This window comes from the organism of the source record quoted next, unplaced genomic scaffold (genome assembly GCF_019419815.1).
Source record: "Pyrus x bretschneideri cultivar Hongxiangsu unplaced genomic scaffold, Pyrus_bretschneideri_v1 Contig12, whole genome shotgun sequence".
In the NCBI taxonomy this organism is placed as follows: Eukaryota; Viridiplantae; Streptophyta; class Magnoliopsida; order Rosales; family Rosaceae; genus Pyrus; species Pyrus x bretschneideri.
In genome coordinates, this window is record NW_025999413.1 from 5,677,147 (window position 1) to 5,697,238 (window position 20,092).

General features: G+C 36.0%; 1 protein-coding gene and 1 non-coding gene across 5 annotated transcripts; both read left to right on the forward strand.

The window, feature by feature from the left end:
- Positions 1-5,186: 5,186 nt before the first annotated feature.
- Positions 5,187-11,197, forward strand: LOC103944524 (homeobox-leucine zipper protein HDG2). Of its 4 annotated transcripts, none has more exons than XM_048578132.1 (13): positions 5,187-5,565; positions 6,003-6,137; positions 6,966-7,183; positions 7,297-7,414; positions 7,549-7,737; positions 7,902-8,345; positions 8,500-8,601; positions 8,715-8,918; positions 9,083-9,257; positions 9,519-9,790; positions 10,191-10,286; positions 10,417-10,795; positions 10,886-11,197. In XM_048578132.1, exons 2-12 carry the CDS (start codon positions 6,048-6,050, stop codon positions 10,768-10,770), a joined length of 2,262 nt encoding a protein of 753 aa, XP_048434089.1. In that variant the 5' UTR covers positions 5,187-5,565; positions 6,003-6,047; the 3' UTR covers positions 10,771-10,795; positions 10,886-11,197. The 4 variants fall into 4 exon arrangements, with proteins under 4 accessions (XP_048434089.1, XP_048434090.1, XP_048434093.1 ...); XM_048578133.1 differs by having other exon boundaries at positions 10,896-11,197; XM_048578136.1 differs by having other exon boundaries at positions 10,191-10,280.
- Positions 11,198-17,952: 6,755 nt separating this feature from the next.
- Positions 17,953-18,025, forward strand: TRNAA-AGC. Its single transcript has one exon. It is a non-coding gene; the product is annotated as a tRNA-Ala (tRNA).
- Positions 18,026-20,092: the final 2,067 nt, after the last annotated feature.

Here is a 20,092-nt window from a genome sequence, read left to right on the forward strand (position 1 = left end):
TAGGAGGAGAAAGTATGGATTAGTTATTAACCAAAAAAAAAAAGGGCAATGCTAGGACATTAACTTTTTAGTTTAAATTTTGTAAATCATATGATGTTATTATTGATGATTGAATTATTAACGTGCTTATTTTTTGTTTGTGACATATCATATAATTTACAAATTTAAATAATAATAATAATAATTATTATTATTATTATTATTATTATTTTAACCTAAGGGGATGGAAACATGCAATGCAAGTGATACTCTTGGCGGGACATAATTTTTGGTACTACAATAGATTTTTTATTTTATTAATTTGTACTATATTTCTCTTTTTTTTATTTGTTAAATTAATGAACCTCCTTACACGCTATTAATGTGCTTATAGGAAATTATTTCAGAGAAGATATTATTCTTAGTAGAAACAAAAAATCATTTTATCTTATTTTTTATAGAAAAAACGATATTTCATTAGAATAACTTTAAGCAATATTGCCGTTTGGTATGTTTAAAGATTGATGCAAATTTACTACTATGCCTTTGAGCTTTAAACTAAATATCAAAGTTCTTTATTTTTTAACAAATGATATTATGTACACGCGATATTATCTACACTAAGGGGTGGAGGAGTAGGTTAAATCTTACAATGAACTAGCATAATGTGGTTCAAATTCGTCTTTGGCGAGAATTGAACCTAAGACCTCTCAGTTACAAGTGAAGAAGAATTCTACTAAACCGCAATACTAAGTGGCAAAAAGATCCTTATTAAATAAAGGAAAACTTGAGGTTTTATCATCTTTAGTTCCGTTAATATATACTAAAGATATAAAATTTAGACTAAATTGCAACAAATTAAAAGAGTACAAAGTTTAAAACATAGAATTTTAGACCATCTTCAAAGAATTCAAAGAAGATGTCAAATTTAAAACATAAAATTTATCTTTAAGGGAAATGCAAAATTTTAAACATAAAGTTTAAATTTGAAGGCTTGACACTTTGATCTTTTTTAAAATTTTGTTCTCCACCTGATATGTCAAATTTAGATTATTATTTATTCCATTATTTATTATTTATAATTGTAATAAGTATTTGTTTTTTTTTTTTTAACAGACGATATTATCTACAGTAAAGGGGAAATTGTGGGCTTAGCCTCTCAATGGGCTAACAATAATGTGGTTGTTCAAATTCACCTTTGGTGAGAATTGAACCTAAGACCTCTCACTTACATGAGAAGAAGAATATCACTAGACTATAGTATTTTTAGAGCAAAAATAACAATAAAAATGGTAAAAATCACTAAAAATAGATTTGAAGTTGCTGTCAAAACTAATTTGACAGCAACCACCTTTGAGGACAATCCACGTTATGCCACATAGGAATTGGCATTTTGGTTAGAAATCTCTGATGCTGTCTTTTTTTACTGTTATGGCAGATATTTTGACTCCTCATTTGGAGATGCTCTTAATTTACTCTCAGTGAAAACCAAGATTTCCCTACTAATCGACCCTTTGGTATGACTTAAGGTTAGTAGCAACCCTTCTCTCCTTTCTCCTAATTCCTCTTTTCCCTTCCCTTGCATCACTCACTCTTCTTCCTTTCACTTTCTACCCCTTTGCTTCTCCCCACATCTTACCTCCCCCCTCTCCCCTCTCCGCTTTCCTCATTTTTTTTTCTTGTTGTCACCTTTCTTTGCTGCAACCTTGCTATCTTCTTCACGACATTGATGAAGTCTCCTTCCTAAAGCCAAGCTATGCCTTATTCTTAAGGTTTTGTACCTTGATTTTGGATAGATTTTTAGGGTTGGATTTGTGGTTGTTGGTGGGTCAGATCCATTGCATACAACTTAGTTTCCATGGTTGAGCTTACTTACATGGCGACTCCGCCTTGCTTATCTCGCAATCACTTTAGATCTTTCTAGAAGTGGTGAAGTTGTTGGTGGTCTTGCCAATGTGTCCTAATCTTGACTATGGAGATGAGGGAACTGGTGAATTTTCGTCTTGGACTAGTTTAAGTTATTTGTTAAATTATATGTTGTTGTCCCACTTTGCAAATGATATGGCCTCACTTTTTAACAATTTGGCTTGTCTATGAGGTATGTTGTGGTTACATTCTTTTAGGTTATTTCTCCATACCAAAATGCCTCATACTTCACAACTTTCTTTGTATTCCGCATGTTAAGGATGGTCCTTTAAACACATGGGTAAACCTCTTAATGATAATTTTGATATAGTAAATTTTGTTTCATTACTTCATCAATCCAATCTAAGTATAATAACTCAATGGATTTTGTCAATATAGGTCGATCACCCACGTGTACATTGTAAGGAGTAACCAATCTAAAGGTTACTCTCTTGACAAGTGTCATAAGATCAGACAATTAGTTAAGAATTTGTTAAACAGTTGCTTATCCTGTAAACTACCTTGGTTACATAGAAATACTACAATGTTAATGTACTCAGTTAGTTAGTGAAAATATATAACTTATTCTCTAAGATCTCTCTAGTTCTGTATTCTCTACTATGTTCATCTTCTCTGCTGCATAAGATCAATCTTGGTTAACATGGTATCAATCGCCATTTAAGCTTCATCAACTTCCTCACTGGTACACGCGTAAAGGCTTGATGGCTCGTCGGTCTTGGTTTCTTTGCTTCCGCTACTACAATATTCTTGAGTTGAATTATTGTTCTTCGATCACAGGTTCTTTCTTTTTGATTTAGGGTTCTTCATCTCTAATTATGGGACTTTTGTTTTTCTTCGATTCTGGTTGTGCACACCACGTGTTTGTATTTTGGTCTTTGTACATCATTTTCTTGAAGTTCAACAATGGTGACCGCCACTCAGTTATAGATATTGCAGTCTCCTATTACTTCCCTAATTTCATCGGTTTTGACCTTTGTAACCATGATATTGGATGACACCAATTACTTGACTTGGCATTTCCAAATGCAGCTATTGGAAGGCCATGGAATTATGAGGTTTATCGATGGATCTACACCATGTCCATCTAGGTTTCTTGCTCCCAATTCTTGGGATTAAGAGATTTATTCTATGTAACCATCTGATCAGTCTCTTGCTTGCAAGGAATCAAATGAATACTTGGTTTGGATGATGCATGATAGAGCATTGATGCAGCTTATCACAACTTCTTTATATCCAACAGCAATTTCTTATGCAATTGGAAGTACAAGTGCTCATGACCTGTGGATTCGACTCAAAGAATAGTTTTCTACTGTTACTCGAACAAGTATATTTCAAATGAAATATGAGTTGCAAACTATCAAGAAAGGTACTGATTCTATTAATGTGTATTTTCAAAGAATTAAAGAAGCTAGGGATTATTTGTCTGCTGCTAGTGTTTACTTTGAGGATGATGATATTGTGATCCTTACACTTAATGAACTACCATCTGAGTATAATACAATCAGGTTTGTGATAAGGGGGCGTGAATCTGTTATTTCTCTGAAAGATCTTCAGTCACAATTACTTGTTGAAGAAGTAATGATTGAGACTCTCAATAATGCTCCAATATGTACTGCATTAATGGCCTAATCTCCTGGTTTTCCTAAAAAAAAAACCCTTAAATTTTCAACCTCAAACTCAATCTAGTAGGGCATACAATTCATATAACTCCAACTCTGGCTACAAATCTTTCAACAATAAGAATAAGGGCAGATTCAATTCGAATAACATGTTCAATAACTCAAAACCATTCTTCAACATTGTAGTATTTATATGTAACTAAGGTAGCTTACATGATAAGCAACAGTTTAACAAATTCTTAACTAATTGTCTAATCTTATGACACCTGTCAAGAGAGTAACCCTTATATTTTACTTTCTTAACAGGTGTCATAAGATTAGACAATTGGTTACAATTTCTGCAAGTTTCCATTTCTAGTACACCTACCCTATATTGTGATAACCTCTCTGCCATTGCTCTTACATGTAATCATGTCTAACATCAGCTCACAAAACATATTAAAATCGATGTTCATTTTGTGAGGGAATGGGTGGCTAAACAAGTGTTGTTGGTTCAATTTGTTTCTTCACTCGAGCAATTTGCTGACATATTAACTAAAGGGTTGTCTAAACCTTTGTTCATGACTCATTGTGACAGTCTCAAACTCAGTTTTACTGTTCCTGAGCTTGAGGGAGGATGTAAGGAGTAACCAATCTAAGGGTTACTCTCTTAACAGGTGTCACAAGATTAGACAATTAGTTAAGAATTTGTTAAACAGTTGCTTATCCTGCAAGCTACCTTGGATACATATAAATACTACAATGTTGATGTACTTAGTCAAAATATCAATACAAACAAGATAACTTCTTCTCTAAGATTTCTCTCTCTCTCTCTCTCTATTTCTTTCTCTCTCTAAGCTTTCTCTCTCTGATTCTGTATTCTCTGCTGTGTTCATCTTCTTTGTTGCATAAGATCAATCTTGGTTAACAGACATGTGTGACTGGAATTTACGTTATTGTCAATTGCCTTGCATATCCGAACTTCCGAACGCCCATGACTAATGCTAACAATCTCATATCTAATCAGTACTTTTTCACATCAAACATGCTCATACCTCTTTTAAGTACATGAAAAATCATTGAGTGGCTTGCTATAGTCTTAATCATCGAGGTGTATCTTTTTGGGACGATGTCGGTCCTCCATGGTTAATGTGTTATCTCCGATGATTGTTTTGTTTCTAGCATGGATAGCTCTTTTTCCATGTGGTTTACCAGGACGAGGATATTTTAGAGCCTTTCACATTCTTTTCCAAGCTCTCTTTGTATTAATCCATTTGGTCTATTATGAATGAAATCCTTTAATACCTTAAAAAAAGTACATGAGAAATCAAGAACTATAGAATTATTCCCAGCATGGAAAAACCATTACACCAATAACCAAGATCACCAACCACTTGCAATTCGTTAACCTAGTTAAAAATTGTATTCTCTTGTTCATCAGGGATTTTGATTTTATTCATAGGAAAAGTAAGCACGGTTGGAGAAGATTCGAATATAAATTTATACAAGATTTAACGGGAGGTAAAAATTCAAATGCTAGGCACTAGCAAATAGATTTGGGAGAAAAAATAAAAAAAGAGTTTGGTAGCCGTCATCTATTGCACCATACACTTCCTAGCGGAAAATTAAACACCCAAAGAACTGCTCTCTCTATATATCTTTATCTCTCTCATAGCAATTACACCTTTCTCTCCCACCATTAAATGCAATTGCATCCTCTCAATACGCTCTGCAATTACTCCTCGCTGCCATACTTTTCTCCCTCTGCCCCCTTTTCTCCTTGCTTGCCTTTCTCTCTTTCCTAAAACCACTTCCCTTTCTTCTTCCTCATCTTCTTCTCCTTTTTCTTCACCTTCTCTAACTTCCAAAACTATTTACTACTCCAAAGTCCATACCATATATATATAAACTCTTATACACCAAAATCCGTACGCCGGAAAACCACTCTTGGGTCACCAAACAGTGGCTTCCCGGCACCAGGTTAAAGCCCAAAGCTAGATCTACAACGCTTCGCTCTCTAGGGCTTTTGATCAGGTGCACACAGACAACATCATACGTCCTGGTAACATATTATTCCACCCTAGATTTTTGCATGCTCTAAACTTTTCATTTTTTGTCCGACAAGCTTCTGTATTCTCAGTACTAGTAACGCTTCTGACAATTTTTGTTTTTTGAGTTTTTTTTTTTTTTAAACATTTTTTTTGGCATTTTGCGTTGGTGCAGCTAGGGTAAGACCAGAAAACATAAGGAGAAACTTGGGTGTTACAGTGGGTTTATGTATTTGGTTTAGACCGATTTTTTCTGTCAAAACTCAAAAGCCGTACTAAAATTGTCAACCCCTTAATATTATAATCTCTTCATATACTCACACTCTCCATTTCATCAAGTACAAAACGAAAGTATGTTTGTCAGCTCTATGTCCCTTTGTTTCCCCCGCTTCAAATAACCTCATCCTCTACATTTACGTGGGAAATTAATCCATACAAATTGCAAGTTCAGGTTAATTTGGGCGGTTTTAAGTCTTGAAATATCCCGGCCGGGCTTATGATTCCGGCAAGAAACATGCCTTCGATGATCGGAAGCAATGGGAACATTAACGGGTTTGCATCATCTTCAGGACTCACACTTGGTCAGGTCAGTGTGCTTAATTCAAGTTTTGTTTTCTAATTGGTATACTAATTTACACATCTACGCCTTCGCTTTGCAAGGCTAATTAGATCTAATTCTTTTTCCCTGGAGCTAAGTTATCTAAAGCTTTCTGAACCAAGAAAAAAATTATGAGAACTTTAACGAAAAGTTCCGGTACTGTTTATTTTACCGAAAAATCATATTTTTATACTAAAAAGTCAATTCTAGTACCATTCACTTTACCCTTTATTTTGTTCTTATCGTTAAAACTCAAAGTTTTCAAATCATTTTCATTAATTTTCTAAAATTTATATATAGGCTTTGTCAATCGGTACGTCTGGATCCATTTTTCTAATATATTTTCTTTTATCTAATTTTCTTTTCTTCTCCCACTTCATCTCGGTATTTTAATATTTTAATTAATTAATTTTTTACCGTAAGACGGGTTTGACTACTCAGGTAGTCCAAAATTTCAATTTTGTGGCAAAATCCTTCTCGGTTTTAGAAAAAAGTTGGAATGGTTTTCACCACAAAGACAAGCACAGAGATTTAAGTTCAATGCATTTTCTTGTTCATTTTTTTTTCAAATAGTATTTTAGTATTTTGACCCGATATTTATGTGCTAGCTCCATATATTTTCTTATAATATACATATGTAGACGTTTGTCAAAAGCTAAATATAACGCAGTAAGAGTGTGCAGGTGTAATGTAATTTTTTCTTTCCTTTTGAGTGGGTACATTTTTCCATTCTGTTGTTTTGATTGAAAAACCATAAAGCCTTCTAATCCCTTGGGACTAAAATCAAAATCTTAAAGATCTCTGGATATGTTCCAGCCAAACATGATGGAAGCCGGTCATCTGCACCCGTTAGACATGGCTACAAACACCTCTGAAAGCGACATTGCTCGGTTCCGAGATGATGACTTCGACAGTGCTACCAAATCCGGCAGCGACAACCCTGAAGGCGGTTCTGGTGACGACCAAGAAAACCCTCGACCCAAAAAGAAGCGTTATCACCGCCACACACAGCATCAGATCCAAGAAATGGAAGCGTAAGTAATATTTATTAATTAGTCTCAAACCTCCTGAACAAGCTCTTGTTAATGAGTTGTTCAAAAGTTTATAGTTCACCTTTGAATTAAATTTTTTTGGATGTTTTATTTAGTTTTTTCAAGGAATGTCCCCACCCAGATGACAAGCAAAGGAAGGAACTGAGCCGGGAATTAGGTTTGGAACCATTACAAGTCAAATTTTGGTTTCAAAACAAGCGCACCCAAATGAAGGTATATATTTGTTCATTACATGTCTTCAATAAGGGTTTTAGAATACTCAAACTTATGTCATTTTTTTTAAAGTTTTGCTTTTGTTAAAGCTACTAATTGGCTGCTTTTGATTTGTTGTTAAAAATCTATTACAGACTCAGCATGAGCGGCATGAGAACACACAACTTCGGAACGAAAACGAAAAGCTCCGTGCTGATAACATGAGGTACAGAGAAGCGCTAGGTAATGCCTCATGCCCTAATTGTGGCGGCCCAACAGCTCTAGGAGAGATGTCATTCGACGAACACCATCTGAGACTTGAGAATGCTCGATTACGAGAAGAGGTAGAGAAAACTAAAGATCAAGATAATATCAAACACATTTATTATTTGGTGGATATTTTACCTGTTTTGGTACAACAAATTAGGATGAATGTTACATATATGTTCCAGATTCATAGTACGTGATATGTCCCCCAGATTGATGACTTATTTCCTTTATTGTTCAGATCGATCGTATATCTGCGATAGCTGCGAAGTACGTTGGCAAACCGTTAGGAAACTACCCTCTCATGTCTTCTCCTGTTCCTTCCCGTGGTCCACTTGATCTTGGGGTTGGGAGCTTTGGTGGTCAGCCAGGCATGGGCGGTGAGATTTATGGTGCTGGAGACCTTCTCAGGTCAATCAGTGCACCAAGTGAGGCAGACAAGCCAATGATAATTGAGCTTGCTGTTGCAGCTATGGAGGAACTCGTCAGAATGGCCCAAATGGGTGAACCCTTGTGGATGACCAGCCTTGATGGCAGCGCGACCGTACTTAATGAAGATGAGTACATAAGAACATTCCCTCGTGGAGTCGGGCCAAAACAAAATGGCTTCAAAACTGAAGCTTCGCGTGAGAGTGCAGTTGTTATCATGAACCACATTAACCTTGTTGAGATTCTCATGGATGTGGTAAGCTTAATTAACAACTTTATTACACATTTACATATGTCTTTATAAGTGTATATCATTGTACATATTAAAAAACAATAATATTAATAACGCCTTTGAATTAAGGAATCTCATGAACCCTAATTATTATTTGTTCGGATTTTGTAACGTGTAGAATCAGTGGTCGACTGTATTTTCTGGCATTGTGTCAAGAGCTTTGACCCTTGAAGTCCTATCAACTGGCGTGGCTGGAAATTACAATGGAGCCTTGCAAGTGGTATGTATATTTTCGCCTCAAAGTTCAACTTCAGCTCTCCTTATTAGTCATCCATTGTCTAGATATTGTGATACACATATTCTTGTATTAAAATCTTGTTTGTGATTTGGTAGATGACGGCAGAATTCCAGGTTCCTTCACCACTTGTTCCAACTCGTGAGAGTTATTATGTGAGGTACTGCAAACAGCATGCTGATGGCACCTGGGCTGTAGTCGATGTTTCCTTGGACAACTTGCGCCCTAATCCTGCACCCAGATCTTGTCAAAGAATGCCCTCAGGATGCCTAATTCAAGAAATGCCAAATGGGTATTCAAAGGTATATATATATATTTTTTTTGAACAAAAAAGGTATATAATTAAACACGCTAGCTATATATACATATACGTACATATCATGTATGTTTCACTTTCATATGATATTTTGAGGCCCAATTTTTACGGCACATAGATTTCATCTAATGATAAGTTTTGCTGCATTAGGTTACATGGGTTGAGCATGCTGAAGTGGATGAAAGAGGTGTTCACAACCTCTACAAGCAGCTGGTTAGCTCCGGCCACGCATTTGGCGCTAAACGATGGGTTGCCACCTTGGACAGGCAATGCGAACGTCTGGCTAGTGCAATGGCATCAAACATCCCTACTGGTGATGTTGGAGGTAATAAAAATCTAGTTTGCTATTTTATAATTCTTTTTGTAATATTTGTATGGAATTATATTTGGCGCGAATTCTTCATATGGGGCTATCGTGCTACATTGTAGTATTCACTATAACATGATAGTACGTTAAATATGTTAAAAGATTGCGTGTGTCTAAAGTGACATATCCCGTTAATATGCATGTCATTAAGCCTAATTCTTTTTTAAATAAATTTATTAACCATAATTGTTTATATTTGTTAAATTCATGGTTAATTAGTGATTACAAATCAAGAAGGGAGAAGAAGCATGCTAAAATTGGCTGAAAGAATGGTGATTAGCTTCTGTGCTGGAGTGAGTGCATCAACCACTCACACATGGACCACACTGTCTGGAACCGGGGCTGATGATGTCCGGGTGATGACCCGAAAGAGTGTCGATGATCCCGGAAGGCCTCCAGGTATTGTGCTCAGTGCCGCCACATCTTTCTGGCTGCCAGTTCCTCCCAAAAGAGTCTTTGAGTTTCTCCGCGATGAGAACTCTCGCAGCGAGGTACATACACTTAACTACTCTTCAAATTTAATTATTTGTCCTCCGACTCTCAGAATACATTTACCAAATCTAATACTGGAACCAAATTAATGCACATACATTTTGCAAAAGCCTGAGAAACAAGTACATGAACTATTACTAAAACATACCATAAACGGAAAAGCATACATAGAGACCATTTGCACACGAAGGAATTTCTATGGAAAACGAAAACTATATATTTTCTGATCCCACCTAATATTGAAACATTTTGTATCAACCTCAGGAGAAAAAAGGAAAAGGAAAAGAAAACACAGATGGCAGTTTGGCTTTTACAAAGAATTAGCTAAACTGAAAGCATATATTTATTCGCCTTAAATTGTTCTAATTGATTAATTGTGATGATCACTTATGCGTGCAGTGGGATATTCTTTCCAATGGGGGAATTGTTCAAGAGATGGCACACATCGCTAATGGTCGTGACACTGGAAATTGCGTGTCTCTACTAAGAGTAAATGTAGCTTTATCTTTTATAACAATAGTAATTATTATAACAAAATAATAGTTGTTGACAAAGAACTTAAATTAAGTTGTAAAACTGGTTTTTTCACATAACAATTGACAATGTAACTTAAATTAATTTGTAGAGTGCTAATTCAAGCCAGAGCAACATGCTGATACTGCAAGAGAGCTTCTCTGACCCAACAGCTTCCTTTGTGATTTATGCACCAGTTGACATTGTTTCCATGAATGTGGTGCTGAATGGGAGTGACCCTGACTATGTTGCCCTTCTTCCTTCTGGGTTTGCTATACTCCCGGATGGAGCCGGCATTGGAGACTCTGGCTCTGGTGGTGGTTCCCTTCTCACTGTTGCTTTTCAGATCTTGGTTGATTCAGTCCCCACTGCTAAGCTGTCTCTCGGATCAGTTGCAACAGTTAACAATCTTATTGCTTGCACTGTTGAGAGGATCAAAGCTGCATTGTCATGCGACAATGTGTGAACTTCATGACTCAGTTAATTTCTAGGTAAACTAATTATACATGTCACGTATTACAAATTAATTACATGTCACATATTTGATGTGTAATATTCGTCAAATAATCGTTTGCCTTTAGTTTGTTGCAGTATTAGGACGAGGAAGAAAGATGAACGGACAGAGACACCGATGGTGGCAAGGAATTTCGGCAGCTTATACCCAGGAGGGGAGAAGTCAAGATCGCACCCTACATGATCTTTTTGTATAATCTATAAAGAGATTAGGGGTTCGGGTATTGACTTCCTCGAACAATGTGAAAGGCAGATTAAGCGCTTCAGAAATTATTAATTTTTAAGTTTTGTGTTTATTGAACTTTCTCCTTTTCCACCTTCTTTAACCTTGTACACAGGATTAGGGTTTTGGAATGGATATTGTTTTTCTTTATGGTCAATCGTTCAGGGTTTCTTTTTTTTAAAGTATGGTTTTATTTTAAGATTTTTTTTAAGTAATTTGTGTTGATTGATTGTGGATTGTTTGCCTGTGTTGGTATTACGCGGCTTTTGATTTAAGCTGTTTATTACGACGAAATTACACAATGTATCAATGTATGAGATACAACGTTGCATTGGACAACTTCAATTTGGCTGCTCAAACACTAGTGCATTCGCTAATGTAGAAAAACCAGTATTACAAATCCAAAGGTATTCGACCAAATGCATTGTATGATACCTGAAATACAAGCTGTTAATTAAAATCCAGCCCTTGATTAATTAGTTCATGTGGAGGACGGTAGGGGAGTTGGAATTAGGATAGGTCAAGATGACTTAGATGAGCGAGGAAGCTTAATCTTAGTTGGGAGGAAATTATCTCAAATTGGACAATTTTTTTTTTTTTTTTGAACAAAAAAAAAAAAAAAAGGGTTAAACTGTAATATTATATGAATAAATTAGGTTATCGAATGATTCCATGTACCACCGATTCTTCAAGTTGCGAAGATGTATACTCTATATGTAACTTTTGATTTATTAGGGATGAGATTCTCTCCCCTTCCTTTTTCCCTTCTCTCCCTTTCCTCCTTTTATAGTTTTTTTTTTTTTTTTTTTTTTGGTTCCCTCTCTTTATTTTATTTTTTTTTACAAAGAAGAAATCTTCAGCGTTCAAATATGAGAGGTTGGAAGGAGAGAAATAAAAAAAAAAAAAAAAAGAAAGAAGAGGAGAGAATCCTTGTCCATTTATTATCAAACAATCAATTAAGAATTATTAATCAAATGAGCACAGATCATGTTTAAATGTATGATTCTAGTTGACTGATAAATGTCTAACAACATTTGGATCACTTAACCAGAATTCTTTGTGATTTTTCCAGTCGATTTTAATTTAGGCATTGCATCAACAGATTAGATTATTCCATTATTTAGTTACACATTTTGAGCATGTAGCAACGTAATCTTTAAAGAGCATTGCTATCTTATTCTATTGTCTTATTTCTCCACTCACTTTGATATGAAAATTTATTGACAGATTTAACCTCAAACAAGATGACGTTTAAGACCTAAACAAAACAAAGTTTTAAAAATAAAAAAGTGATAAAAGAGAATTCTTAATGTCACTAGCTACTAGCTAGCCACCACCCACCAACCATATTTGTTGGCAAAGAGGCCAAAGAACACTCAATGACACCAGGAACACTCAGTGACACCAAGAAATATCCAATCGTCCAAGTAAAATTGCAATCGTGCACCAGATTCCTCTTGCCCATTATTTCAAACTTGGACATTTTGTGCCAATCTCCTTGATTTCAACGATACAGTCATCAGAGAGCAGCCGGAGGAAGGAGACCTCGTGAGGACAACGAGGCTTTGTCTCTGTGCGATTGTTCTTGATAAGAACCGGTATGGATGCAAAAGAGAAGAGGAAAACAAATAGAGAGGGAGCAAAGAAATATTTGAGTCCATCCTTGCCGGACGTTCATGGTCTGGTGCGAAACTTGGGAGAGAAAGGGGTGTTTGTCGTCCCACGTCGAGTAGGTGGATATGGATGCTAAGTTCTTTGAGTTTCTCTTCAGTTTTTTGTTTTATTTTACTTGTTTCATATTAAAGAAATAGTACATCAAAGTTATTTTAGGAATCAAGGTGGGTGAGAAAAGAGCATTTTCATTTTACAATTTTTATTGATGGTTGGAAACATAAGGTAGGGTGAGGAAATAAGACTGGTGGGTGACATTAGCAGCACTCTTTTTAAATTGTGGACATACTTTTTGTGCAGCAAGAAAACTCACATCTAATTGATGTCGTAGAATAAGATCACACAACAGTCACATGACAAAATAATATCCAATTTATATATGAAAGTTTCCATCCCTCATATCACTGAGATCTATTGTGATAAAACTAAATACCTACTAATAGGTGGTTAGGTTGGTACAATATCAGTGATGTTGGTGGTAGACTTGCTCATCTACATGGGCCTATAAAGTTTATTATGATATCAGAGCAGTCTATTCTTTTGACACCTCATGGGTCCTATTTACTGAGTTTGCCTCTTTAAGTTAAGTTTTTGGAAAAGTTGTGCTAACTTCAATTTAAGAATATTGAATGACTAGGCCCTCAAAAAGTTGTGTTGTCTCCGATATAATAACTCGACCAATTCCCGATGAGGAATCGGTTTCCCTTGTGACTCCATGTGGAGTCAGTTGTGAGGAGGTGTGTTAGAGAATAGGATCCCACATCGGTTATAAACAATATAATATACAATTAATATATGGGAGTTTCCACTTTGATATCATTGAGACTTTTTGTAATAAAACTCAACACCTAATAATAGATGGTTAAGTTAAGACAATATCAATGATGTTGGTTATGAACCTGCATGTACAAGCCTATAAAGTTTATCAATTGACACTTAGCAACTGGATATATGAACCTCTCTTAAACTCTCAATGACTCTTAGTCCTCCTTGGTGCAAGAGAAATTGCAGTTGAAGTAGTACTAAATTACTAATTGGAATAAATGCGTTAGGTGCTTTATAATTAGACAGGAAGGCTCGTTGCTGGGTTCTTGTTCAACATGCATTGTGTAATATTGTCAGCAGTACGCTTGGCTTTTCTTCACTTCAGGGTGTGAATTCTTGGAAGTAATGTTACAATTAATGTACCCACAAACTCTGTTTCGTCTCATCAAATGAAGACCCCTCCGCACTACATCTACCAAGTAAATGTAAAACCAATAAGTCAAGTTGAAAAGTTTTCACATATGTTTGCCATGAACCATTTGAGTCAGCGCGCGTCCCCGTACACACACACATACAAGGATAAATTATACAAATCAACCTCAATTATGGATTGAACTATAATCTCATACCTTATATTTTAAAAATTACAATGTTATACCTTATCTTATGAATTTGTTGCAATGTCAGACATCGGTCAATTTTTCTATCAATTACTTTATTAAATGCTGACTTGACTTGAAACATGGCATACTTCCTAACACAACTGGATTAAAAAATTAATTAAATATTAAATAATAAAAATTAAATCTTTTTAAATATTTTATTAAAAAAAGAATAGGAGTCATTTAAGGGATGATGACCAATCCACCCTTCTTCCCCAGTACGCTTGCGTCCCGCTGCCACCCTCCTCCTCAAACCCCCACAACAGCAGCAACCACCACCACTACTACCCAAGGACATCGTCATACTCCTCCTTCGCTTCCTTCAAGGGCTGCTGCTGCCGCCCCTTTTTACTCTTCTCCTTCTAAGCACTCCTCGTCCTTGTTGTCAAGCCAAAGAAGCTGCCGTTCAATGTCCAGCAAGTCGGCGACCCAATCCCACCCCAACCACCAACCCCAACCAAAACCCCACCTCTGCCTCCCTCTCCCTCAGCATTCACATGCTCTTACGGTGAGTCCAAGTTCACTGTCATGTACCACGGGATTTCATTGGGTATGGTGAGCAACGAAGGCAGGGGGAATTGAAGGAGTGGCGGAGGAGGTTGAGGTGGAGCAGGTGGTGAGGTTGGGGTGCCCGGAGATCGGTATCGTCGGGTGGACTTATTGAAGTATCTATTATTATTGGTGGTAGGGTTTGTCTAGTTGTCATTGTTTAGTTGGTGATGGATAACAACTCATTGTCATCTTACTTTCGGCTAGGGTTAGCTGCTTGTTTGTTTACTTTAGGCTTATTTAAGAGAATTTGACATAGTACAGTCCATTGAGGAAGAATCCTTTACCAATCGTTTCCTTCGAAACTTGGTCCTGGCATGTCATTTTGTGACACTGAGTTTGATTGTTCGAGGAAGCCAGCAAACTTGCCGAGCATGGCTGAAGGAGTTTCATGATTTGTTGCTTCTTGTTTCTGTTGCAAGAAGTTAGCGAATTCATTTATGAAAGCAATGGGACTAGAGGAAGAGTTTATCACATTATTGGAGACATTGTCGCAAACAAGATTTCCTCTAGGAGTGTAGGCAGGCTTCATTTGGTTTCTTGGTGCTCTTCCATCGTCATTGAACTTAGGTTTAAGTTCTAGATAAAGAATCCAGCACTTCTCTTTTATGTGTCCAATACCTGTACGACCTATCTTCATACAGTGAGAACACTTTAAGTCTGGTCGTTTTCCCTTGTATGGTCCCCATGCTGCATAATCCGGTGCAGTTGTTTCGGGGATGATGTCATCCTTTTGAATGAATGGGAGCTTTCCACGTCCTTCAAGAGCGAGAGAAATAGCTCGTGACCAGGGCAGGTAGTTGAATTCGTTTAGAAGCACAGAGCTCAAACGTTGAATTGGATTGGTATCCATGGTTTCGTTTTTTGAAGTTTTTTCTGCTGGTATGGCCATAATGGCTCAACTGGTTTGGATTTGGTGGGTTTTTCGGAAGAACACAGAAGCAGGTCCAAGAGGAATCACTGCTCTGATACCATATGGACAATTTTATGTATATATCATGTATAAAATAGTTTACAAGATCAACCATAAATAAGAGAGGAATACAAGAAAGAAAGTGGATGAATGGTGCGGACAGGGATGGCAGCTCAGCAAGCATGAGCGAAGACCTGACCTTCACTATCTCTAACTTAAACTAATACCTAGCTTTTCATGATGAGGGAATATTGCTCTTAAATAAGCCTAAAGTAAACAAACAAGCAGCTAACCCTAGCCGAAAGTAAGATGACAATGAGTTGTTATCCATCACCAACTAAACAATGACAACTAGACAAACCCTACCACCAATAATAATAGATACTTCAATAGGACTGGGGAAGAAGGATGGGTTTGTAGAGTTGGGTGACTTGGGTCCCACAATTTTTAACTAATATTTAAATGATTTAATTTTTAAACTTTGATATTTAATTATTTTTTAATCTAGTTGGGCTGGGGAGTAGATCCTGTCTCAAGTCACATCAGTATTTAATAGAGTAATTGACAGAAAAACTAACAGATGCCTGATATTACAATAAATTCGTAAGATAAAGTATGATATTGTAATTTAAAAAAATAAAGTACGAGATTATGTTTCGAAATACAAACAAATATCTATACATACAACTTGTGATAAACTTTTCAATAGAAAAAAGTGGATGTCTCTATTAGACTAGGCCTTGATGAACGTAGGAATTGCAGAAAGAAAACACAACGGAAAAATCATAAAACGAATGGAGGAAACCCTAATAGGTTGAGTGTGACTAACGTTGATGTTGGATTGAATTATGTATGTTAAGTGCTTCAAATTTTGATATGTTACTACGAATCTAAATGCTAATTAAAAGCAACCTAAATGTCCACCATAAAAATATTTCAGAGACAATTTCCTTCGTACTTTTTGATGAATCCAAATGGCAACACCTTTCAATCATTCATAACAAGAGTTTGATTAATAAATAGAGGACATAAATCCTTAAACGAAAATTTTAAATTTTAATAGGATAAACTGCTAATTTAGTCTCTGAATTATCATTTGAGTGAAAATTAAGTCCTAAATTATTTTTTCAAAAAAATCAATCTTTGAATTATAAAAATCTTTCAATTACATCCCTAATATTAGATTTGAAGCTACTATATTCAATTTTCCTTCAATTTAAGTCACATTATTTGCATATGATATACATTAGAAAGTAGATTAATAATTTTTCATAAAGAAATAGTGAATGAAGTTAACTTTAGAGGGTAAATTAGACATTAAATTCACAACCTATATGAAATGTTAAGGGCATATAGGTGAGAAAATGACGGTCTTACATTCTAAAGTGTTAAGTGACTTGAGTTGACGAAAAATTGGATAAAATAACTTTAAATATAATAGTAGGGATGAAATTTACAATTTTTAATGAATTTAGAGACTTATTTTAATGAAAAAAATAATTTAAGAACTTAATTTTTACTAGGGTGATAATTCATGGATTAAATCAGCACTTCACTCTTATCAAAATAATATAAATTGTAAAATCTGCGTTTGACAGTTCAGTTGTATGTTAAGCCTTATTTTTCTGGAGAAGGATTCTCTACCCTCATATTCTCATCCTCTTCCACCCCTCTCCTCTCACACATTGTTTTTTGTCTTATTATCTCTATAAAAAAATCAATATAAGATGTTGACGTGGCTTAACTGTGACAGTTCAAATAGGAGGGCATGGAAGGGTAGAGAGATTAGGAGGGTAGAGAATCCTCCTCCTATTTTTCCTGCCAAATGTATGTTTGTTGCCAATCCTCGAAGTTATTGTACTGGATGGCGGCAACAGGCCCGCACTAGGAGATGTATTGTATGCCCTTCCCATCCCATAACCTTCACATCTCCTCCTATTTCTGTGATTACGGTTAAGTCACGTCAACATTTTATATTCCTATTATTTTTTGTCTTATTATTTCTATAAAAAAATTAATATAAAATGTTGACGTGGCTTAACCGTGACTACAAAAATAGGAGGGGATGGAAAGGGTATGAGATGGGGGAGGGCAGACAATCCATCTCCCCGCACTATGGCCAAAACCTAAGCCTAGAAAAGGGAAGTACATATATAGCAGCTTATCTCGGAAGCCTTGCCAGGCATGTATGTCGGCGTGTCTACTAACGGCGCTGCCACTGCGATCACGACGAAGAAGACGAAGAGTGTGGCGTCCACAAGCTTCACCAAAGCTCCCATTTTTTTATTTATTACAATTACACATGCTCAGTGGTCTCTAAATTGTATTGTATTGTGGGGAATATCAGACCGAGGGGATGTAGCTCAGATGGTAGAGCGCTCGCTTAGCATGCGAGAGGTATGGGGATCGATACCCCACTTCTCCAAATTTTCGGTACTTTATTTTACTCAAAATAAACTAACATACATGTAATGATTCATAACCCTTCTTAATTGTAAACTCTATTCTTTTCTTTTTTACACAAGTGGTAATGGTAAAAAGAGATACGTATTCAAGCACATGAATAAATACTCCAATCACTTGAGTTATACAAATTTTTTCCTTTTAATTTTTTTAGTACATACATGTCAAATATGGTAAATTTTTTTAAAGGTACCACGAGAGAGATGTTAATGGCTCGTATTTTGGATTTATCTGATTCATCATATTTGGTATGTGTTTTCTTTATTGGAACTTAGGTACACTCTTCGTATACATATATTTTTGAACTTACGTATTTTTATTGGAGAATGTTGGATCATAAATTGAGAATTAACTACAATACCTTTTTATTTTTAGTCGAGCGATAACATTAGTAAGTTAAATGTTAGATTAGTCACCATCGGAGTTTAAACCCACGCCGTCATGCAATGACACAACACATTTTCACCACTGTGGTAAAGAGTCACTTGCAACTACAATACTTACACGTATTTAATGCAATCATCATCTAACGATAAGATATAGTTATGTGAAAATATGTATTTAATACAATCATCATCTAACCATTGAGATGATGATTGTTTTAAATACATGTAAGTATCCAAATCTGAATTTTTTTACATCCAAATTTTTTAGAATGTTCGGAATCGGAATTTCTAATCCAAGTGGATCAACAGTGTTTTTTATTTCTTGGCTGACACTATGATATCCTAAGAAGCCTTCACTGGCATCAATTTCGTGACTTCGTTTGTATCATCTCCCCTTAGGGGTATGAATTTTTCTTTTGGCCACCAAAAAAATTCCCAAATGAACACCAACACCATGATTTGTGTTGCCGTTGGTTCATAACAATTCTTTCTCATCGATACATAAGAATTCAAGGTACATAGAGGTCTCCATGATGGTAACGGACTCACTCAGGTAAAAGAACTGAAAAACTAAAATGATATAAATTTTGATACAAAGATTTGAGTTGTAAGTTATTTTCCTGTACTTTGGTGGGTCGGTGCCTTTGCTTGTTCTTTAGCTGCTGGTTGTAGTAGTGGCGGTAGACGGAGGGAGCAGTCTGCGCAGTATGGCCAAACTGCAAAGCACACAGCAGGGTAGTACAACATCAACATTGGATTAGATGCCCTGCCGGACCATAACAGCTCTGGCATATAGCACCCCTGCAATTTTCACCAAGCTAGAAAATATGTAACAAGTTGAATAAACTAAGGATCTTTTATGATCATACCGTACATGTGAAAATGAATTAATTGTCAGAATTGCCTTAATCTAATTCTAGAAGAAGTCCAAAAACACTATCTTTATGATCGTCAATACCTAACATTTGGGTGTGACAGTTACACCGAAAAATCACTTTATACTTAACATCTCAATCAAAACTTATGTAACTAAATCTGAACTAACTAGAAATTGAACGGTGAAGAGACAGGCAATCAAAACAGATTAACCATGGTGATAAATCCATATAAATTGTTCAGGCTGCAGGGGTATGTATGAGTTTGTTACAAAACCATTAAGTAGCAAAATAAGCAACCAATTGAAGAATCAATCTGTTCATATAAATATAAAAGTACGAAAAATGTAGAAAATCAGATTGTCATTTTTAATATGATTATATGAATCTGGATACATAATATATAACATACTAAAGTAGCTAACTAAATTATCAAAGTTAAATCTAATTTAACATTGGAGCTTGGTAAAAATGATAGAGTAGCTAGGATTTCACCATGGTGGTGAAGGAGGAGGCGTCATAGAGCAAGCAGGCGTTTTGTACCAAGGCTTAGCTGCCAAAATCCCATACAATTTGGTAACGAGAAGAGGCCACTGCAGTATGAGTTCAACCCAAATGAGGCCAACGAAGAAATGAGGCTTCTGTTCACCAAGATAATCGGCAAACCCACTGACGTACCAGTTCTTGAGCTCCACCAGCGAGCTTGGGAAGAGGCTCTGAGTCAGACACAGCTACACGTCTATCAGCACCACATTCACCGCCGTTAAG